General features: G+C 41.8%; 1 protein-coding gene across 10 annotated transcripts in view; it reads right to left on the bottom strand.

Moving 5' to 3' along the window:
- Positions 1–24,989, bottom strand: part of auts2a (activator of transcription and developmental regulator AUTS2 a) — a 284,655-nt gene that overhangs the window by 13,824 nt on the left and 245,842 nt on the right. For all 10 annotated transcript variants that reach the window (XM_078787521.1, XM_078787522.1, XM_078787520.1 and 7 more), the window contains one exon: positions 1,215–1,776. In XM_078787521.1, coding sequence (XP_078643647.1) covers positions 1,215–1,776 — 562 coding nt within the window. The remainder of the gene's footprint in view (positions 1–1,214; positions 1,777–24,989) is intronic.

The following is a 24,989-nucleotide window of genomic DNA, read 5'->3' as shown; positions in this document are numbered from 1 at the left end:
CGTCTAAACATCTATTTGTCCAACACACATCTCTAAACCGGGCGGCACGGCGGTCTAGTGGTTAGCGCACAGACCTCACAGCTAGGAGACCAGGGTTCAATTCCACCCTCGGCCATCTCTGTGTGGAGTTTGCATGTTCTCCCCGTGCATGCATGGGTTTTCTCCGGTTTCCTCCCACATTCCAAAAAACATGCTAGGTTAATTGTTGACTCCAAATTGTCCATAGGTATGAATGTGAGTGTGAATGGTTGTTTGTCTAAATGTGCCCTGTGATTGGCTGGCCACCAGTCCAGGGTGAACCCCGCCTCTCGCTCGAAGAAGACAGCTGGGATAGGCTCCAACACCCCCCCATGACCGTCGTGAGGATAAGCGATAGAAAATGAATGAATTACTGTTTTGTGGTTGAATACGGCAACAAAATATATTAATATTAATAGTCCAAAAATTATAATACCATATCATGATATAGTAAAGGAAATATTGCACAATCATCGTTCCCTCTGTGAATTTGTGGAAATGCCGTTTGTGACACGTAATTTTCTTGCAGGCCATTCATACTGTCTGTCAAACATTTGCAGCATTTCTTGAAATGATTTCTTTATGGTTATTTGGCGACTCCAAATTGTCCATAGGTATGAATGTGAGTGTGAATGGTTGTTTGTCTATATGTGCCCTGTGATTGGCGGGTCACCAGTCCAGGGTGTGCCCCGCCTCTCGCCCAAAGATGGCTGGGATAGACTCCAGCACCCCCCGCAACCCTCGTGAGGAAAAAGCGGTAGAAAATGAATGAATGAATGAACCATGTTATGATCAATGAGACGTGGCGTTCAAAGACATCACGTAATTGTAGGTAAATGCACTTGTTTTCGATGTAGGTTGCAGCATACTTAAATATAGTGAGAAGAAATTCCACTTCATTTTCCTGTTTATTCACACACATGCATTATAAAGCTGTTTTTGTGATGTCCGAACTGTCCCTGAATGTGTCTTGCACTCTAGGTTGAATGCGGGTTTTATTCAGCTGTCCAATGTGCTACTTGGGTAAAGGTTCTCTCTGATGGTGATTTGCATAATGGTCGGGCATGATGTATAATTTCAGCTCAAGTGATTTTCAAGTGATTATGCAGGTTTTTATCACATGTGAGAGGACCCGGGTTATAAGAACCATTTTAAAACAAACAAAAATGGAGATAAGATTACATAATTCTGCTTACCTGTGGCCGTTGAGGTTGAGGCCGTTGTAGGCAGAAAGAGGCCTGGGGTGACAGCGTGAAGGGGGTCGGTGTGGCCCCGTTTGGCTGGGGTGAGGCTGGTTGTTCAGGGGTGACGGCGGGTGTCGGTGGATGTTGGGTGTATGTTGAGGTCGCGGCTGGGATAGCAGTTCCGGCAGGTGCTGGGGCTGGGGCTGGGGAGGGGGCGCCGGTGAGGGCTCTTGGCCCTGGACGAGAGGCACGGCTGCAGGCGTCTGAGGCTTGGGTGCAGCCTCTGAACGTGGAAGTGGGTGACCGGGATTTGGAGCCTGGGTCGGGCAATTTATCCGAGTCCGCTGTGAGGACGGTGACCTTGGGAGGAAAGGTCGGTGCTGTGGCTGGGGTGGGGGCAGGGATTGCGGGGGCACGAGTCGGCGGGGGGCGGTGGATGACGGCGGTTGAGAGTCCCTGCAGCTCTCCTGGCTCCTCTCCTGACTGCGCTCTAGGCCTGACACCTTGAGGAGGCCTGGGCCGTCAGGCTCCGGGCTGCCATTGGTGGAGAGCGCATTGATGCCAAAAGCTGGAACTGTGGAAAAAAAACAACAAAAAAAACATTAAATAAAAACACAGAAGGTACCATGCAATGGAAATTATGGTGGCCAACCAGAAGGTCTTCTGGATTATACCACTTTAACACAGAAAAACTACAACAACTTTACAATGTAGGAGGTCAAATCCAGATCGCTAAAATGACCTGCCGAGGGTATTGTCTACAGGGACCTTCAGGGACCTCCTCAGACATCTGCAGTCTATATTGCTCCACAGGCTCATGGGGGATGACGGTGCATACATAAGCAGTAATTAGCTCTCTCTGGACCACAGGGGGTTTTTAGTGGCAGAACCAAGGGGGCTCCTCTTGCCCCCATAGCGCAACCTGTTAAAAGCCTTTTTAGCTGACAAAGAGGCGCAGTAACCCGGTTGGTTCTGAGCTGAGGGTGTGGCCCCCTTGCTGACACACCGCTCCCCTCCAGGCCACTGCCGTCTCCACTGGGAGCAGGCTGTTCGAACACAATGCTTCCATAACCTCGTCCCATTAGCATCAAAATGCAAAGTATTAGCCGCCCCGGGCGTATGCGGCATTGTATTGTGGCGGTGAGAGCACGATTCCCGTAAGGGTTTTTGACACGTGCTGTGTGCGGGAGGTTTATGGGACATCTGCCACAAGACAAAAAAAGGCAGGTTGAAGATGTTTTGTCATGGTTTCGACTCACTTTACGATTATTTTCTAAGTCCATTAATCTGAATTCCGATTCATTGAGTATTGGGTTAGTTGGGCAATAAACCGTAAACATGGTAAGGTTTCATTTATATTGAACATGCATACAGACGGCACTGTAGAGAATAAATGGTAATGGTTTAATTTCATTTGAACATGCATCAGATTACAATTGAATGCATCACATAATCAGTTCACAGTTCCACATGTCCAAAAGGAGTAGGAAGAAGCAAAACTTATTAAATCCAATCAGCAACTGTTACATTTGTTCACTTCCTGCTTTCATAAAATAGTTTAAGTATTTAAAAAAATACTTAAATAATAAAATTAATTTTTATTTATTTTATTTTTTATTTATATATTATATATTTTTTAAATATATTTTTATTATATTTTTTAAATTTATATATTTTATTTATATAAGTGTTTCAAATTTTGTTCTTCCCTGAGATCATATTTCTGCTCTTTTGACTTTACTCTTCACTCTGAATTATTGCTGATTTTTCGATTTTATTTTTACCTTTTTTTAGTTTTATTGTTCAATTCCGGGCTGTACTTTGGACAGTCTTGCCCTAGAGACAGAAATCAGTGCGTCAAAATATCAAAATAGATGTCAATTAATTGCATAATCCATTACTCATCATTCCCAATTGCTGCAGCTCTGACTCATTTCATAATAAATAAAGAGGGCAGCGGGCTACAGGAGGACCTCATCTGCATCCAGTCTCCAAATCCATCTCCCACATCCTTGTCAATCTCCTCCACTTCAAAATGCTACAGCTGTTTCCAAGCAGCCGTCTCTGGCAAACAACACAGATAGACGGTAAATTCCCAATTCTCAAGTCTCTCGCTTTTGCACCTCCAACCCCCTTGAGGTCCACCGCTTGTTTTGAGAATGCACAAACACACTCATTTAAAGAAGGTGTCTCTTTCGGCCATAATGAAGACTCCAGGGCCAGGCGGAGCGGGAGCGAAAAAAGAAGAAGTGGTAGTTTCCCTTCCCACAAGGGTTCATTTGTTGGGTCTTCTTTATCCCTGGAAACAAATAAGCTCAATTCCCGTTTGGGTCTCTCAGAATGTAAAGCCATGGTGTTTGTCAACATTTCAGCAGCATTGCATTTTCATCCATCACACGGTTTGGTGGAGCGTTAGAGGGAGGGGGGGAGGCGGGGAACTCGGCCTGTACGAGAAGCTGAAGTTGGATTAAAGAGGTGGAGGAGGCTTTGTGAGGTTCGGTAGAGTAGACAAGTGGGATTGTGAAAAGGGGTTAAGGGAGTTAGCTCAGTATCCAATTGTGAGCCACGTCATACTATTCAAACTGCGTTAAGCCTTCTTTCCACAGAGCAGTTCAGTCCAATTCTCCATGGTGCCGTTCGGGAAGCCTTGATTAGACTAGCGTTACTACAGCAACAACTGCAGGAGGGACGCGAGTTTTGTCAAGGAAGTGTGACATCACCAGACGCCGGCGAGATAGTGCGCAATTCAAGGAATCCACACAAGTATCAAGCAATTATAATTGCACATTACTTACAGACACATTAGGTGTAAATTAGTATAAATTATGTAACAAAATGCATTAAAAAAATGCATTATGTAACAAAATTGTCCGGTATGATTTGTATAATTTTTAATTTTTTTAAAGTGAAACTAAATAAAACTAAAATCATGCTGTAACAGCAGAAAGGACACGCACCAGCAAATACAAATAGACGGTGTGGACATTGAAAGGGTGAACAAAAATAAATTTCTGGGGATCACAATAAATGAAAATATGAGCTGGAAACCTCATATTACAAATATACAACATAAGCTGGCCAGAAATATTTCAATATTGAACAAAGCAAAATTTTGTTCTCAATCAGAAATCACTCCACACTCTTTATTGCTCTCTGGTTCGGCCATATCTTACTTATTGTGTGGAAATATGGGCTAATAACTAAATAAAAGCAATCTTCACTCACGAAATGTACTGCAAAAAGGCCAGTAAGGATAATTCATAATGCCGCCTACAGAGAACATACTTACTCCTTATTCCTAAAATCACAAATACTTCAACTTGCTGATATAGTTAATCTTCAAACAGCTAAAATAACAATGCATAAGGCTAAAAAGCAAAATACAAAGATGAAGAGTCTTGAACCAGTCATGATGTGCTATATATATATATATATATATATATATATATCACTATATTGACAGTTACTATGGTACCCATTATGTCATTGTATGGCCATATCACCTCGTACTTCGGTACGGGGTGCATTATTAAAAAAAAAAACAAAAAACCTTAAACTGTATTATGGAAAGCAGGAAGTGAACAAATGTAACAGTTACTGATTGTAAAAGTACCAGATGGAGGGGTAGGATTTAATAAGCTTTGCTTCTTCCTACTCCTTTTGGACATGTGGAACTGTGAACTGATTATGTGATGCATTCAATTGTAATCTTATGCATGTTTAAATGAAATTAAACCATTACCATTACCAATTTGACTGAGTCCTTATCAGAAATAAATTAGGCAAAGGAAAAACCCATTGAAATAATCTTTGCACTTCATGTGACCGAAGCAAAAGGAGACAGTTCAATATGGTGTTGGCTCACTGATGTGGAAGATGATGGGTGGAGGTGGGGGGGTTAACGCAGCCTCTCACATTTCATTGCCCTCATTTGATACAGCCTGGTCTGTATAAATGATTGACAAACAAGCGATCATGTTTTAAAGACATGACTGGAAGGCCCAGCAGCTGTCCTATTGAAAAATACATTAGCAACTTGAGCCAAAACCACTTTATCTCTTTATGTCTATATTTCATGTGACAGTGGTCGGACATGACAACCTACACCCGGGCCCTGCAGACATCTTGACAAATTGAGGCTCCCAAGACCAGTGCATCTGTGGCCTCCGTCTGTTGCCGTCAGTGTTTCTCATTCATTTTTATCTCAAAATACACGATGTCGCCAAAGACCTTCCGACCCTGACGCTGCTTTACCGGGTTTGCATCAACATACACATGCATAATAAAATGCTGCTCTGTGTTCAATTGGGACTGCAAACATTTGAATGTACATTGATGAGCACATTGTCAAGCCATTAAACCTGCACACACCTGCAGAAAAAACATATAAAGGGGTCCGGGGTCTACCCTGACTCTTGTCCAAAGTCAGCTGGGATAGGCTCCAGCAAAACCTAGCGACCCTAAAGAGGATAAGCAGTGTAGAAAAAGGATGGATGGGTGGTGTTTTGTATTAAAAAAAATTATTCATTCATTTTTACCGCTTATCCTCACAAGGATCGCGGGGGTGCTGGAGCCTATCCCAGCTGGCAGGGTACACCCTGAACTGGTTGCCAGCCAATCACAGGGCACATATAGACAAACAACCATTCACACTCACATTCATACCAATGGACAATTTGGAGTCGCCAATTAACCTAGCATGTTTTTGGAATGTGGGAGGAAACCGCAGTACCCGGAGAAAACCCAAGCAGTCTAAAAATAAAGAATTAATTTCAAGAAATGCTGCAAATGTTTGACAGACAGTATGAATGGACTGCAAGAAAATTACGTGTCACAAACGGCAATTCCACAACTTCACAGAGTGAACAATGATTGTGCAATATTTCCTTTACTATATTATGATATGGTATCATAATTTTTGGACTATTAATATTAATATATTTTGTTGCCGTATTTAACCACAAAACAGTAATTCATTCATTCACTACCGCATATCCTCACGACGGTCACGGGGGGGGGGTGTTGGGGCCTGTCTTTGGGCGAGAGGCGGGGTACACCCTGGACTGGTGGCCAGCCAATCACAGGGCACATATAGACAAACAACCATTCACACTCACATTCATACCTATGGACAATTTGGAGTCGCTAATTAACCTAGCATGTTTTTGGAATGTGGGAGGAAACCGGAGTACTCGGAGAAAACCCACGCATGCACAGGGAGAACATGCAAACTCCACATAGAGATGGCCGAGGGTGGTATTTATTTCGGGTCTCCTAGCTGTCAGTCCTGCGTGCTAACCACTCGACTACCGTGCAACCAATGCGTCTTTCATGCTCAATCTGGGTAAACACCAGTGTATCATTCATTATTTTTGCATGTCCTTTAAAAACAAAAAAAATTAAAAATCCAGAGCAAGACAGATGCATAAATAGGTCTTATTCTAGAACCTTTGCATGGATACTGCATTTATTTGTGTTAAGTCAAAACATTGACACCGAGAAGTCTGCCAGCTGAGTGGAATACCCAGGAGTCCATATTAGCAGATGACAGCTGAGCTCAGCTCCCACGTTGCTGTGATTTGAAGTTGTTTTGAGACCCCTGATGTTATAATACCCTCTCTGGTGCCTGAAGTGGGGAAGGTCGCACAGCGATGTCTCACAAATCCACACGTCAGCTGAGGGATTCATTTCCTCCGATGTCGACCCACTGCGTGGCTTTTAAGAGTCTTTGCATGTCAAGTTTGGAAGTGATTCATTATTATGGTGCCTGTCATGCTAAAAGCTACAAAAGTTGACAATGTTGTGGCTAAACGGTGCACTCACGCTCGCCGATATCAGCTTCCAGAAGAGCTGAACCCTTGTGTCAGTAACCTTATCTGCGGAAGCTTTCTCCTTGATCTCATAGCCGAAGCCCACAGGGAATCTCCAGGACTATTAGCCCCCTTATCCCTTCCTTCTTATCTGGGAAAACTTTAACAGCATTAGCGCTGCTAAGAGCAACACAATGTACTGTATATTACTCTCTCGCTTCTCCATTATGTTGCTGCATTGCATTCACGATGCAAAGGCATACCAGACCCAGGATGGGGTTGAGACTCACTGCAGTCCGGCAATGACGGACACTCCAAAAACTTGCAGTGATGTCAGCAGGTCTTTAAAGCTCGAGCTGGGAGGCGTGTTGGATTACACAGCTCGGACATGCTGCTATGTGGAGGGTCTTTGATGAAAGATGCTTTATTAGTCCTAGAATCCCTGGAGCAGAGTAGAAGGGAAGCTAATCCGGGAAAAAATATTTGGGTGATAGTGGGGGGTAAAACCGAGAAAACCAACTCTTCTGGCTAACGTCCTCGTCTTTCAGCGAGAGTATCACTGTGACACAAACAGCTGCTATAACAAATTAGCAATAAATTCCATCCATGATTCACTCTCTAGGATCTCGAGTGAGATGGAGACTGTCCCGGGTGGATTTGGGCAAGAGGCAGGGTACACCCTGCACTGGTTGCCAATCAATCAATCACCAAAAAAATCCCTGTAAACACAGGAAGAACACACAAACGCCACACAGAAGTGTTTCAGCGGTGGGACGCTAATCGACGTGCTAATCAACTCCATCAAGCGAGACGCTATATTTCTTCCTCGGGTTGCAAAGAGGTGGAATTTTTTTTTGGTATCTATTTCTATAAAAAAAAAGTGTCCAACTTTGAGAATTCCAGAAAGATAGGACTGCGGATTCAATGAAACGGTGCATATTCTGAGCTCTTCTTACAGCTTTAAGGCTGGACAGAAGTAGCTGCTAAATAGTCCGATCACATGTAATGTGGTAGGGACGACATCTACACTCTTAATGAAGCCGTTTACCGCAGTGACAACACTCTCGTTAGCTCTCGTTACAGTAGCTCACATTTCCAAATCCTGACATTTGCCACCTTTTAAAAATACCACAGTATTGGGATATAAGTGGTCATACACAGAGGGACGATCGACGTATAATCACGTTTAGGTCACAGCGATGGCCGTTTGTGTAAAGACATAATGGACACAAAGTTTCAGATAATGAGGTTTGGGTATTTGGAAAAAAATTCAGGATGGCTCAGTTTCAGAGGCGTGGTAAAACTACCCCTTTTGTGATGTCACAGAGGGGCGGACTTCCTTATATGGTTCATAGTTAGGAAGCACTTTGGCCGTGTGACCAATCACAACAGAGTGGGCATGCCCAGAGACGGGCTATGGGTGGAATAAATTCATTCATTCATTCATTCATTTTCTACCGCTTTTTCCTCACAAGGGTCGCGGGGGTGCTGGAGCCTATCCCAGCTGTCTTCGGGCGAGAGGCGGGATACACCCTGGACTGGTCGCCAGTATAGACAAACAACCATTCACACTCACATTCATACCTATGGACAATTTGGAGTCACCAATTAACCTAGCATGTTTTTGGAATGTGGGAGAAAACCCACGCATCCACGGGGATAACATGCAAACTCCACACAGAGATGGCCGAGGGTGGAATTGAACCCTGGTCTCCTAGCTGTGAGGTCTGCGCGCTAACCACTAGACCACCGTGCCGCCCCGTGGAATAAATGAAAAAAGGAAATACAGTTGAATAGGTGCAGATTCTGGAAAGCTCCTTATTGGCTGAAGTGGTTTCTAACTTGTAATCCTGTTACTGATCTCTACTGAACTTTAAGTATTCAACCAGTTTTCCCAAACAACAAGAAAAATCATCAAAACAGACTAAGTAAACAACTTTATGAGCCAGTTTAAGAACCATAGCAAGCATATTATTATACATTTAATTTTATTCATTCAGTCTACGATGTCGGGATCATATTTCAACCACAACCCGAGCTCCACCGCTGTCATAGCCGCACTCACTGGAGTGTTGAAATAACAGCGGCATCTAAAAGAGACCCGCTGCAAACGGCTGGCAGACATCACCGCGGCGGTGAAAACCAACACCCAGAGACACGGCAGCTGTGTTGCACCATTTGACCTCCAATATGTCACATGCACATACACCAGCTTATGATATTTCACACACACACACACACACACCTCTACTGAGAAGTGGGAAGTGTGTGTTGTAGCACATAGTGACGGAGCCGGCTTCTCGCGGGTTTGTGGGACTCCACACATTTTCACAGCACCACATGTTGGGGGTCACAGTGGGAGTAATTACTTCGAATCGCTTTTTTTGTGCTGTAAAGGCAGTTTGGAACTCTAGCAAAAGTAGCAAAAATGCAACTTCTTAGATGTTGTTATACAAAGAGATACAGTGAAAAGTTTTCCTGTGAGCAAACTTGGCGACTGTTGCATGCAAAGGTTTTGTTTACATGCTTAGCATCTCACATGGAATCTATCCTTAGAGACGAGCGTGCTTTTTTTAAACCTTACTTAATTCCTCAGATAACATTTGAAAGGACTGTTGTGCACGCATTGTTTTTTTTTTTTTTTTGCTCATTATTTACATCCTCGGCTACCTTGCAGTGTTGCCAATGCTTTCGTAATGCAGGGTTGCTAGTTCTAATGGTTTGTTATTGCCAAGTAACAGAATAGCACTAACGGAAACAGGAGTTTAGAACAATCAATAGTGGCAGAATCTCATCACAAACACGAGCCCACCAGGTCAGAATGGCAAAGTATTACATCGTTTCAGACTTTCATTCACACGGAAACGGCATTCATGTGACCTGAAACAATACAGTAAAGTCTCGTTATATCGATATTGTCGGGAGTCTGAAAAAATATCGATATAACCGGACTGTCGATATATCCGATCCTGCGCCGGACTGCATTAAAAGTGGGCAATAATGCACTTAAATCAATCTTTGCTTAAGGATTTCAATACCAAAAAAGAACACGGCGAACGGCTGCTTCCAGTCAACTTTATTTTTCACACTTCCAGCATGTACATATGAAAAACAGTGATTATTGCAAGCGATAAAAAGATATCTGAATACAACACAATTAAATACATGTATTTGTACGCTTGTGTCTTCGTTGGAATAGGTGTGTATGCTATGTCAGTTGGTTCTTCTGTTGCAGGCATGTGTTTGGCCAGCTATGTGGGGCGGGTTGAGCATGACCTGTGAACCAGGAAGTGCGGGAATCGGTGTGTGTGCTGCGCTCTGGTGCTGGAAGTGTGAAAAATAAAGTTGACTGGAAGCAGCCGTTCGCCGTGTTCTTTTTTTGGTATTGAAATCCTTAAGCAAAGATTGATTTAAGCTGCTTTTGTATCGATATAAGCAGACCAAATTGGCTGGCGGGAGATGAAAAGGGCATCGTAGTAACCGGATTATCATAATAACCGGGTATCGTACTAACGGAACTAATTATATCATAAAAGACTAGAAATTTGCCGGGAAATGAAAATAGTATCGTAATAAGCAGTACTTCGATATAACCGATATCGATATAACGAGACTTTACTGTATTTGAATCTGAAAACGCCGGCTTGTCATTTCCGTATAGATGACCGAACTACTATTTTACAGAAACGATGACATCACAGACCCGTCGCCACCTCGCCACCATCATTTGACCGGAAGTGAGCTTTGACAAAAAGCCAGCATAATATCCGAATATTCACCCCAGTCCGCATTCTTCCGATATCGTAGACGTGATTCCACTTTGTCCTAAATCCAGATGAATCTTAGAAACCAAAAAATCATGGACTTATGTGCATGCGTTCTACCTTCCTATATCGCTTGATGTATCACGTAATCCGACAACAGTCTGCGGGTCTGCTACCAGCGCCACACATAGGTGTTCGTTGTGTATTACATCATGTTAACCCAGTGATCCCATCTGGATGGGACGCTCCTTTTGGGGCGCTCCTTTTTTAAACCAGGCAAAAAAAAAATCCCAAGAATATTCCCGTGGGGCAAACGAAAGTTGGCGAAAATGTTTAGCTTAGTTTAGCAGAGCATGCTAATGTGGCTGTGTATGTGCGGGAAAAACAACAAGGCGCATCTGAAATTATAAAAACGTGTTTCGTGTTAGCATTTTTGAGAGTCAAGCTGACCATAAACCGGCTAAAGTAATTAATTAATTGATGCTGGAGCCTATCCCAGCTGTCTTTGGGCGAGAGGCAACATACACCCTGGACTGGTTGCCAGCCAATCACAGGGCACATATAGACAAACAACCATTCACACTCACATTCATACCTATGGACAATTTGGAGTCGCTAATTAACCTAGCATGTTTTTGGAACGTGGGAGGAAAACCGGAGTACCCGGAGAAAACTCACGCATGCACGGGGAGCGGCTAAAGTAATACAAAATAAAATATATTAAGAACACAGTTGTACTCATGCAGTGTATTTATCAAGACACGTGTTATATTGTATGTTAACCAGAAAATGTACATAATCCAAAGTGACATTTTGGCATAAATTAAAAACAAAAAAAAAGGTTACCCTCTTCGTAAAAGCTTTAGTTTGTATCCTTTTTGGTGTAAACATGGCCCCTCCCTGTAGCTTTGTCTTCTTCTCTTGTGCAACTGATATATTTCTTCTTTATGACATTTAAATTATTTGCAAACAATCACAGTTAACCTGCATGAAATCCGGAGTAAAAAAATAAAAATACAGGAACAGCAAAACTTCCAACAGCATGCCAGTACAACTGAAGCATTTGGCAACACACTACCCAACATGTGTTTCCCGTCAACCACCGTGGCGGCTTGGCGTAACCTACAATGCAATTTCACTCCCATAAAAACACAACACCTGCTCGTAAACATCACCGCTTGTCTCGTTCATTCCACAGACAAATAGAAACTCTACCGGGCTGCAGGTCCGGTGCCAGCCTGACCAGGGTGCATGCACGGCAGCTACCAGGTCCTGCGCTCTATGGTGTCGAGATGTCGACTAATTGTAAAGCTGTTTCCTCTCAGGCGGTAGGCAAACCCGAGGTTCTTTGGAGTCTCTCCAGTTTCAGGATACCGAAAAATGCCTCCTTTCCGTCACTCCCGAGCTCCTTCCTGTCTCCCATGAGCCATCAAACTGTGTGTGAGCGTAAGTGGCTTGCAGCAATACGTTGAGTGACAGCTTGAGCTGACATGCTGACACCGCCATGATTTCACGGGGAGAAAAGCATTTGGAGGGCTGGAAAAAAAAAAAAAGAGAAATGTGTCCCCGGAGAGTCATCAGTCTTGGGCTTCTTTCACTGGCTTTCAAATGGAGCCAACTGGTTTTACACATCCACACCACACATTGAAGCCGCTTGCGGGGATTAGATTTAATACCGCCTGCGTCGATTGTAAGAGGAACTCATAGCAGAATGGTAATAGCGTGACGGCATGGATCACGTATCCGATGAAGCAGCCAAGTATCCATTTGCATGTAAGCTATGTCGCTTCTTAAATCCGTAGCAGCGGTAGTAGTAGTAGTAGCAGCTGATGTGTTTTTGTGCATGTGTTTGTGAGCCGTGTTAAGTGCCGCCCCCATTAGCCCCTTGCTCAGGTTTCACTGCAGTCGGATTAGCAAGAGACACCGAGAAGAATCACCCAATGCATACTTTCATTCCTCGTAAAAGTGACGCTGGCATGCTGACGTGACGGTAAACCAACCCGGATGCCGACATTCTCAAATCTCAGCATCGCCACGTCAACAAGCTTTTCAGAATAACACTACAAATTAGCTAAGAGGTGTTGGCAGGCTTGAGGGTGTTGAACCGTGGCTGCACAGAAGACGGGGGGGTTAGATTAAGAGAGGCTGGTTGGGATTTGAGCTGTTTATTTGAACCGCCCTGTCGTCTAAACACTCAGCTGCCTCTCTGCTTTCTTGTCAAGCCTCAGAGATTAAGTGAAGATTGTGGAATTGGTAGGGAGAATAACCTGATACCCCCCTTCTTTGGGACGCGGGTGCCTCAAGGTTTAGGTTACTTTGGTGGAACAATGCAGCCTCTGTGCATGGCCACCCCCCCCCCAATAGTCAGAAAGGACATGGCCTCAGACAGTCTGGCGAGTGTCAGACATGGCTCGAGGATTCATACATCACACAAGCCACGCCACACCGACTGGGCAGAGTTGAGGGAAAATGCTTCCAAACGCAGCTTTCCGGATTAAATGCTCCGGCACATCCCCTGGTCTCAATATGCTGACGGCTTCACAAAACATAAAACATGTACAGAGGCACAACTGTCTGTTTGCTTTTGGCTTGAATGTCCTGAAAATGTGATCCCTTCTGGGATTTATTTTTTCTACAAGTGTTTACAGTCAAACTCGACAGAACCCTGAAATCAAATAGCTCCCACCAGGAGCGGCTTAATCTTTAGCAGATGGTGACAGTCGGATGGACAATGATGGGGTCGGGGAAGGCTGAGAAGAAACGTGGCAACAAGCCAGGCAACAAGAAGCAAATGACGGTGATAAAAGTGACCACTGTTTACTTTAAAAACAAGCGCACCCTTCAACGTTTACATCGCCTTATTGTCATATGACACAGCATTATTTCTCTCCATTGTAGAGTATCAGGTCAGGTTTTCTTGAAATATCTTTGTAATTACATTTTTTTTTATCATTTCATATTCCAGGTATTCCTCAAAAAACCCGTTTTTGATATCATGCCGTTCACATTTTTAACTTTTATAGATTATAAGAATTTTTTGTTTTTGTGTTACTACCCCAACCTTCCATAAGTTGGTCAAAAATGACCCGGTCAGGTTGTTTTCTTGAAATATCTTTGTAATGAAATTTTTTCTTCATTTCATATTCCAGGTATTCCTCAAAAAACATGTTTTTGATATCATGCCATTCACATTTTTAACTTACATTTTATAGATTTTAAGAAATTTTTGTTTTTGTGTTACTACCCCAACCTTCCATAAGTGAGTAAAAAATGACCCGGTCAGGTTGTTTTCTTGAATTATCTTTGTAATGAAATTTTTTTTATCATTTCATATTCCAGGTATTCCTAAAAAAACATGTTTTTGATATCATACCATTCACATTTTTAACTTACCTTTTAAGAAATTTTAGTTTTTGTGTTACTACCCCAACCTTCCATAAGTGGGTCAAAAATGACCCGGTCAGGTTGTTTTCTTGAAATATCTTCCTAATTAAAGTTTTTTATCATTTCATATTCCAGGTATTCCTCAAAAAACATGTTTTTGATATCATGCCGTTCACATTTTTAACTTACCTTTTAAACATTTTAAGAATTTTTTGTTTTTGTGTTACTACCCCAACCTTCCATAAGTGGGTCAAAAATGACCCGGTCAGGTTGTTTTCTTGAAATATCTTTGTAATGAAATTTTTTTTATCATCTCATATTCCAGGTATTCCTCAAAAAACATGTTTTTGATATCATGCCATTCACATTTTTAATTTATCTTTTAGAAATTTTAAGAATTTTTTGTTTTTGTGTTACTACCCCAACCTTCCATAAGTGGGTCAAAAATGACCCGGTCAGGTTGTTTTCTTGAAATATCTTCCTAATGAAATTTTTTTATCATTTCATATTCCAGGTATTCCTCAAAAACATATTTTTGATATCATGCCATTCACATTTTTAACTTACCTTTTAAGCAATTTTTTGTTTTTGTGTTACTATCCCAACCTTCCATAAGTGGGTCAAAAATGACCCGGTCAGATTGTTTTCTTGAAATATCTTTGTAATTAAATTTTTTTTATCATTTCATATTCCAGGTATTCCTCAAAAAACATGTTTTTGATATCATGTCATTCAAATTTTCAACTTACCTTTTATAAATTTTAAGAAAGTGTTACTACCCCAACCTTCCATAAGTAGGTCAAAATGACCTGCATGCATTTTCTATGGAATCCAATAGGAACCTTTAATTCTTATCAACTCCTAAATATAATACTAAATATCATACAAGTGATTATTCCTAACCAAAATGGCAAAATTGGCATGAAAAGGCATTGATTCTAGTATGGGTCATTTTTGACCCACTTATGGAAGAGTGTAGGCTCCAGTCACTCATGCATCTAAGGGTTAAAGAGATCTTATCCACCGCCAGGGGGCGATGTTGCCCTACAGCTCTGACAGCCCATATCACAACTTACAGCACTCCGGGTCTGTATGTAATAGTACCCTGTGGAAATATAATAAAATATGGGTTTAGGCAAATGAAAACCAGGCTGTGTGCAGAGCAGAAAAACATGCAAAGGATCTGTGAAGTCCTGCTAACAAACCACCAACCCACTCTGTAGTTCTCTTTAATCCACCCTGCGGCTCATCAGAGCTTTATTTCTGTCCTGCATATTTATGAGAACCACAGCGTTCACGAGAAAAGGGGGGGGGGGGGTGCTGTTGAAAAGATAACCTCTTTTCTTGTGGGAGCAATTAAATCCTTGCTTTCATCAATCCTGATCAGAGCCCTTGTGCTCTTTTTTTTTTTTTTTCTCTTTCGGCTTTTTTTTGTCTCTTTAAAAGGTCGATGTTTACACTTTCACTTCCACAGTGCTGACCCTCCTCAGAGTCCACGGGAGCTGACAGGAAAACAGAACAGACTCTTTCACTTGACCTCTTCTTTAAAAGCGGTGCAAGCTGTAAGAAAGCATTTTAAGTGTCTATAAAAGCACTTTTTGTGTGTCGGTGTTTTTTCTGTTACTGTGGGGAATTAAGTGAATGAGTCATATAGCAAGACGCTAATCTGTGAAGGGAAGACTAGTGCTAATTAAAGTCAACATTGGATGTTTACAATGTATTAAAATGCATGGTAGAACGTGCTGGAGCCAGTACATGATCCATGTGTGTATTTTATGCAGTAATGGATTCAGATTCAGAAAACTCACCATGTCCCCCAAATACATCTCGGACCTCATCCGAATTTACTCTCCAGCGCGGTCACTTAGGTCCGAGGGCAAGCTCCAACTTGTGGTGCCCAAGACGAGACTTAAGACCAGGGGAGACCGAGTAAGTAAAAAAGGCCCTCCAACATCAAAAGTCTTGTCTTAAAACCCACTTTTATTCTCTGGCTTTTAACTCGGAGTTAAAAGTTTTAACTCGTATGGTCCTGTGTCTTTTAGTTCTTTCTTTTTATACTTTGGTAATGGTAATGGTTTAATGGTTTAAATCCTACCCCTCTATCTGGTACTTTTACAATCAGTAACTGTTACATTTGTTCACTTCCTGCTTTCCATAATACAGTTTAAGGTTTTTTTTTTTTTTTTTAATAATGTACCTCATACTGAAGTACGAGGTGATGTGACCCTACAATGACATAATGTGTACTATAGTAACTGTCAATATAGTGATATATATATAGCACATCATGACTGGTTCAAGACTCTTCATCCTTTTTTTTTTAGCAAATTTTTAGCTAATTGGTTATTTTTAGCCTTATGCTTTATTTTAGCTGTTTGAAGATGAACTATATCAGCAAGTTGAAGTATTTGTGATTTTAGAAATAAGGAGTTAGTATGTTCTCTGTAGGCGGCATTATGAATTATCCTTACTGACCTTTTTTTGCAGTACATTTAGCGAGTGAAGAGTGAAAGTGTGGAGTGATTTCTGATTGAGAACAAATTTAGCTTTGTTTGCTTTGATTGGTTTGCTTCTCGTTTTTTAATATTTTATTTCTTATTTGATCTTTTAGTTTTGGATTAAATTAAATTTGTACCTTTATTTATTGTATTTTATTTTTTACTTTTTATTTTACTAGTCTGTGCAGCACTTTGGAAACTGTTTATAAAATATGCTATATAAATAAAGTGGATTGGATTTAAAAATATATGTTGGACCCCAGTGGAGTACTATAGTAAGTACCTTTTAATACAAAGTTCTGTACTTGGTAAATGTGTATTCTTCTCCTCTTAGCCAAAGCTCTCCTGGAAGCCTCCTCCCTCGACCACACCTACTCTATTGCGATTAGTTAGGGTCAAGGGTCGGTTGAGATGTGCTCTGTGGTAAGAGAAGACGAGGGTTGACTGTGAGGTAGGTCTTTAGCTCCACATAAAACTTAAAAAAAACTTCCTTGCTACACAATTCTTCCATTTTATATTACAATCTTGTTGGGGATGAAAATGACTGAAGGGCGAAGACCATCGCAAGTGAAAAAAAACAAGCGTGATGGATTATGATAGACGGGTGGATGATTGGCGATCAGACATCCTGCTGTTCTGCATGCACACACTAATGTACATGTACACACACACACACACACACACACACACACACACACTTAAGCCACCATGAGGCCTCATTAAGTAGGTCTGGTCCCGCTCACTCTCTGGCAATGTCACCTCTGCTGCAGGGACTTAGGGACTGACACAAGCATAATTGGCCTGAACACACCGACAGCGTGCACTGGGAATGCCCTGCTCCTGATAAGTGGAGTGTGTGTGTGTGTGTGTGTGTGTGTGTGTGTGTGTGTGTGTGTGTGGTGCTTTGACCCTGTTAATGCGGCACAGTTGGCAGGAGAGTGGCTGATGTCGCATTGGATCAATGGTCACTGGTGATGGCGATGGGGGAGAATTTCTCTTGGGATGATGGGGAGCGGTGCGGTGCGGTGCGGTGCCCCCCCACCCCCCACACACATTCAACAGCCTTTGTTCTATCAGTCATCTTGCATTTTAAACATCTTAAAATGCCATATTTAAAATTATATTATATTTAATCATATTTTTTGCACTCAATTGCTACAACATAAAAGGCACAGCTACAGAATATAAGTTCAGCCAAGTTCAATATAAACTTTGATTGAAAGCTTAAAGAATATTTTTGTGAGGCCCTGCGTCGTGCCGATAAACAATCTGCCACAGCTGTTTAGCTTTATCTTTTATTATTATTATTTTTTTTACATCTGGTCACATTCACATTATAATAGAAGTGAATGGATTGTTGTTGCAGCTCCGTCCCGTACACAAGATGGTAACTCGGCTTTGTCAGAAGCACTTCGGCTTGTATAAAAAACGGTAAGTTTCCATTAGCCAGCCTGACAACAGTTTGTAATGGTAATGGTTGAATTTCATTTGAACATGCATCAGATTACAATTGAATGCATCTCATAATCAGTTCACAGTTCCATATGTCCAAAAGGAGTACGAAGAAGCAAAGCTTATTAATTCCTACCCCTCCCATCTGGTACTTTTACAATCAGTAACTGTTACATTTGTCCACTTCCTGCTTTCCTAATATGGTTTAAGGTTTTTTTTTTTAATTTCTTAATTTTGTGACATTTGACATAATGGGTACCATAGTAAGTGTCAATATAGTATCCCAGCTGTCTTCGGGCAACAGGCGGGGTACACCCTGGATTTAAAAAAAAATGCGTGATATGATAAAAAAAAAAAAGTTGGAATTTTTGAAAATTTTATTTGGGAAAAACTTGTAATATTACCTTAATAGTAGTCAAAATTTAATGTGAATAAAGACATAATATTACATGGAAAAATTTGGATTTATAAATTATTTTCTCCCATATTTTGACTTTATTGTCTTAATATTATAACTTTTTCGGCAGCCTAATTTTCCAAGAATTCCAACAGTTTTGTCATAATATTAATGTGGTAATATTAATTAATGAATTTATTTATTTTCTACCGCTTTTCCAAACGAGGGTCGCAAGGGGTGCTGGAGCCTATCCCAGCTGTCTCCGGGCGAGAGGCGGGGTACACCCTGGACTGGTCACTAGCCAATCACAGGGCACATATAGACAAACAACCATTCACACTCACATTCATACCTATGGACAATTTGAAGTCGCTAATTAACCAGTGGCTAATAGTCTAAAAATAAATAATTCATTTCAAGAAATGCTGCAAATGTTTGACAGACAGTATGAATGGCCTGCAAGAAAATATGTGTCACAAACGGCAATTCGGCAAAAAAGTGCAATATTTCCTTTACTATATCATGATATGGTATGACATTCATACCTATGGACAATTTGGAGTCGCTAATTAACCTAGCATGTTTTTGGAATGTGGGAGGAAACCGGATTACCCGGAAAAAACCCACGCATGCACGGGGAGAACATGCAAACTCCAAACAGAGATGGCCGAGGGTGGAATTGAACCCTGGTCACCTAGCTGTGTGCTAACCACTCGTCCGCCGTGCAGCCCTGAAATAATACTATTAATACAAATACATCTGTGACTCACACCCGTGGCTTATCACCATGAACTGCAATCAATATGTTCTTCTATTTGTCTAATCGAAGTATATCAAGTTATGCCCTCATTAACTACTTACATCGTATCTAGAGCAAGAAAAAAAATGCCGCCAGAGATTTGTTTATATACTATGAAACAGTTGCTGCCCATTTAAGCTTAACTGCCAATCAAACAGATGGCGGACGAGACGGAAACATAAGGCCATTCACTTTGATCCCTGGAGTGCTGCCCATTTAAATGTTGTGTTTGAGATGTAGACCTTTAATTTTGGACCTGATGGATTCCAGGCTCTTCGGGTTTACCCTGGCATGTCGGATACGGAGAGTGTTTACACAGTCTCCCATGCAACTCTCCCGGTGCTGAAATAAGTGCATTAAGATGGATGGATTTACTTAGTCTCTAACCTCAGGGTTTTGGGGAACAAACTCTAAATGACCTCTTTGTAGCGCTCGAGGCAACGCACGAGGAAAGGAATTGAAGCTGCGCAGGCAATGAAGAAATACATGTGATCACTTTCAGACAGGAATGGTTCACGTTTAAAACGTGTGCTTGAATCATCCCCAAAGTACAACTCCATAGGCTATACAGCAGGGGTGGGCAAACTGCGGCCCGGGGGCCACATGCGGCCCACTAAGCGGTTGAATCTGGCCCGCCAGTTGCCTTCTATAGTAATGGTCATGGTTTTATTTCATTTGAACATGCATCAGATTACAATTGAATGCATCACATAATCAGTTCACAGTTCCACATGTCCAAAAGGAGTAGGAAGAAGCAAAGCTTATTAAATCCTACTCCTCCATCTGGTACTATTTTTACATTTGTTCACTTCCTGCTTTCCATAATACAGTTCAAGGTTTTTTTGTTGTTGCTTTTTTTCAATAATGTACCTCGTACCGAAGTACAAGGTGATGTGACCCTACAATGACATAATAATTTGTTCACTTCCTGCTTTCCTAATATGGTTTAAGGTTTTTTTTTTTTTTGTTTGTCACGTACCGAAGTATGAGGTGATATGACCATACAATGACATAATGGGTACCATAGTAACTGTCAATATAGTGATTTGTTGTATTTATTAGTGATTATTTAGCATACATCAACTGCTTCTAAATATTTCAAATTTTAACATACAACAGCTGGCAACATAAGTCAAGTCGGATGTATGATTCAGAAAAAAAAAAAACTGTAAAATTCAATTCCGTAAATGGCTGTGGTCTGATAGTATGACACTTTTACAGATAAAATTAGACTAATAATTCAATGCGGACTGTCAGAATTATAAGCGTAAAATAGTGCGTATTAAATATATATTCTGGCCCCACCCGGGACAATTTTGTTAACTCAAAGCGGCCCGCAAGTCAAAAAGTTTGCCCAACCCCTGCATTTGAGTACATTACCCATGATGCACTGCCTTATTTTTTTTTTTTAAATCATATACATCTGTCACTGTCATTCTGTCACTCTGTACCTGTCATATGAGAGACATAGAGGTCCGGTATCATTACGTGACTCCAGTATCATTACGAGAACTGCAGTAGAATTACGACAACTGCAGTACAATTAGGACACTTCTGCATATCATTCTTCAGTAATGCTATTTTACTATGCACCATTTCTCCATCCCTGGGTGAGTCAACTATCCCACACCAGGTCCAGTCCAGTCCAGTCCAGTCCAGTCCAGTCGATCTCCTGCCTTCGTTAGCATCATGAAGTGCCACCTCACACCCCCGATTTGGCCTTTTTTCAGGTATACATTGAATCATCCTGATCAAGGAAACATGCTTTTGTCATAAATCAATGCGATATACAGTAAAGTCTCGTTATATCGATATCGGTTATATCGAAGTACTGCTTATTACGATACTATTTTCATTTCCCGGCAAATTTCTAGTCTTTTATGATATAATTAGTAATAATAATAATAATTATTATTATTATTTAATAATAATAATTATTATTATTATTATTATGTGCTTGTGTCCCTTTTTTCCGGAGCACTTTGTAAACAACAGACCATGTCAAAAAACTAAATTGATAAAACCATCAAAAGGTTGGCTCAGGCCATGATGCCAGGTTGTATGTTGAGTTTAAATGAAATACTTTGGAAAGATTGGGCGGTCCGTATTCAAACACTTGGCGGGCCGGATGTGGCCCCCGGGCCGTAGTTTGCCCATCCCTGGTATAGAACAATGTCGAGTGCATTATTGCCCACTTTTAATGCAGTTCGGCACAGGATTGGATATATCGACAGTCCGGTTATATCGATATTTTTTCCGACTCCCAACAATATCGATATAACAAGACTTTACTGTAAATATGATTCAATTTCTCATCAGGCAGCAGACGAATGTTTCATTGCAGCGCTTATGATTATAAGAAGGACGGAGCAAGGGACAATGACCTCCCAGTGACCTCCATGGCGAAGCAGAATAGATGGTCCTCGACTGCAGCCATCCCTCAGAAGACACAAAAGCCAAACGGTAGCGAGGTCGTCTTTCCACGGGACATTAGGTCAAGTTCCACAAACAGCGTTGATTTCTTGACACACAAACCAACGCAGACACTATAGGTCTGCGTGAGGTTAGCGAGGCCAGCGAATGGCTGGGGGGGGGATAAGGTCGTAAAGCGACACCGGGCTATGAAAGGCCAACGTTCTGGCTTTCCAGTTAACTGAATGGCTTCCAGGGGCAGCCGTGGATGATTGTTGCTCATTATATCACTTGAGATTACAGCAGGTGGCTGCCCAGGCATGAAGTGCACACAGCTCCATCGTTGGCCCTCTCTTAGTCTCTCACGAAACGGAGAGGATGAAGCGGCGGGAGAACCGCGAACCTCCCACACACACACACGTCACACGCTCTCAGGACACTTTGCAGGCTGCAGAGCCCTTCATGACAATCCGGGGAGCTCTTCAGCTCTGATATCTGCCGCTTAAGCTCACCCTGGCCTTTTCACTTTCTGTTATTTATTTTTTTTTTTTGCACAATGCATCACTGAAAATTACACCTTCCATATCACACTTACTATTACCCACACCCCCCCACCCCCCAACCCACACACCCGGTGACAGAGGCACTCAAGCCTAAACACACTTCACAGACAAGCTGCCGTCATTGCCGCACCGCTTCATTTTCACATTAACACCAGTAAAGCACGTTGAAATCTGCAGGGGACGGGGGCGAGGGCGAGGGCGGGGGCGGTGCATTTGGGTGAGGCATTGACAGCCATGCTAATTAGACCTTAGAACTAGTGACTCTTGGATCGTGAATTTGGTTCCTCAGCAAAATTAAACCTGAATGAGAACTGAAAGTGCGGTTTTAAGTGTGACAAAAATAGTTGAACCTCGGTTAGCGTACGCCCTGGTTAGCATGTTTTTGGGTTAACATTGAAAATGTACATCAAAATTTTGCATGTGTTTGTACAGTTTTCAGGTTAGCGTGCAATATGGTAATGGTTGAATTTCATTTGAACATGCATCAGATTACAATTGAACGCATCACATAATCAGTTCACAGTTCCACATGTCCAAAAGGAGTAGGAAGAAGCAAAGCTTATTAAATCCTACCCCTCCATCTGGTACTTTTACAATCAGTAACTGTTACATTTGTTCACTTCCTGCTTTCCATAATACAGTTTAAGGTTTTTTTTTGTTTTTTTTTTAAATAATGTACCTCGTACTGAAGTACGAAGTAATATGACCATACAATGACATAATGGGTACCATAGTAACTGTCAATATAGTGACACCATTAATACGCTGCATGTTCTTCATGTCCTTTTTTCCACAAAACGGCCTATTAGCTTGCCTATAAATGGAAACGGGAACCAAAAGTCCGCTCTGTCACCCGTCAGTTCTTTAACAATTCTTTTTAACAGACCAAAGTAGTACTTAGTAGTTCTGTAGTTCTTTGCTAACTAACACAGTTACTCAGCGAGTCTCAGCTTTTTTTTCTGTTAGCCACAATGAAGCCAAACAAAGTTGCAAGTGTTTGTACTGTGGTTAAATTATGCTGCAAAATATTCATCCATCCATTTTCTGTCCTGATCCGTATGCTGGAGTCTATCCCAGCTGGACTGGTCGCCAGTCAATGGCAGGACAAATAGAAACAAATAAATTGGAGGATGCATATTTTTGGAATGTGGGAGCAAGTACCTGGAGAAAATTCACGCACACGCGTGAGAACATGCAAACTCCACCAAGTGACAGTAACATACATGATAACATGTACTGTAACTTCCGGAACATCTTTCCTAGTCACGTTACTTCGGTCAATGATGACAGCGGAGAGAGTGCGGTGTTTTTGCTATGGCAGACTTTGTGAGAGGATATTGATCCTGGTACACGGAGCACATAGTGTTTCATATTACAGTTTCATAACGGTCCATAAAGGCGTGTCAGTACACCGCAATTGTAGTTCCTCCATGTTAGCTCCTACAACCTGGTTAATATGCGGCTCGCTGCGAGTTAATGGAGCACTTAGCTGTTTTTAAGAAGCATGGTTAGTGGAAAAGCATAAAAAAGGAACAATGTTCTCGTCTCACGTAAGGATTGGGAATGATGGGCAAAATTTAAATGCAATTTTCCTTTCAAAATTTAAATATGTCTTTTGTTTTCTTCCAAATGAACATATATGTACTTGAATGAAGTGTCTGAAATGATTTACACTAATTTGCAAAGTTCCAGATGTCCTGTTATGTCCAGCATACCCCCGCAACATCAGTGAGGATTAAGTGGCATAGTAAATGTTCCTGTATTGGAGGTGTACCTTGTACCTTCACAGCGAGTATGTGAGCTTTACTGTCATATTTCAAAATATTCTTCGACAGGCTGCAGCCAGGAAAGGTTATATTTTTCTCAAACCAATAATATTGTTTGCAGTATAAAGCTATTTATTTTTTTTTTTTGCTGTTGTCTCGCACAATGCCCGAACTCTATCGCACCACGCCTGTGTGCAACCGAAATACACAAACACAGCATCAAACAAACGTGGACTCCCTGCACCTGCCAAACAGAGACAGCATCTCACAAATGAGGCTCAAACTAGCATTTTTCAAATTGGATGTGTTGTTTGTCTTGCGGGTTTAGATCCTTTGGAGTGCTGGTAATCCCCCCCCCCCTTGCAACAAAAACCCTCCAAACCTTTTAATCCCAACACCATAAAATACCAACGCTGCTTCTTCTCTTTGCACCTGGATTCTTTTACTCGCCTATTGCGAGAGGCGCCGACATATGGCAAAGGAGGAGGAAGGGCTGCTGATGATAAAAAACGGGATGTTAAAATGGAAATCGGGGCCAAAGGGAGTGAGAAGAAGACGACTGCACAGCGTTTTTTTTTTTTTTTTTTTTGCGTACTGTTTCCCCTGGTCAGGTCCTTTCATTGAAAGGGTGGCCCTCTGTTGATTTAAGCAGCACAAAGGAGGTCCTAATCCTTTCAAGGGAACCAAATCAGCACACTCAAAAGGAAGCCTCCCTTGTCAAGGCCACTGAGACACCCCCCTCCAGCCCCCCCAATGGATGCCACAAATCAAGCCCTGAAGAGAATCAAAGGCCACAATGTGGGAAATGTGTCGGCGCCGAGAAAATGAGCTCAACGATACCAACATTTTAGCAGCAATCGACCCAGTTTCTGCCACATCGAAAGGGTCATCACCCTCATCACCCTCTGCCCGGTAACTCCCAGCCATTACACAGGAATGTCC

The sequence above is a fragment of the Doryrhamphus excisus genome, linkage group LG21 (assembly GCF_037039965.1).
Source record: "Doryrhamphus excisus strain RoL-2023G ecotype Guam linkage group LG21, RoL_Dexc_Guam_v1.1, whole genome shotgun sequence".
Taxonomy (NCBI): domain Eukaryota; kingdom Metazoa; phylum Chordata; class Actinopteri; order Syngnathiformes; family Syngnathidae; genus Doryrhamphus; species Doryrhamphus excisus.
Note: the sequence above shows the minus strand (reverse complement) of the source record. Positions and strands in the feature narration are given on the sequence as shown.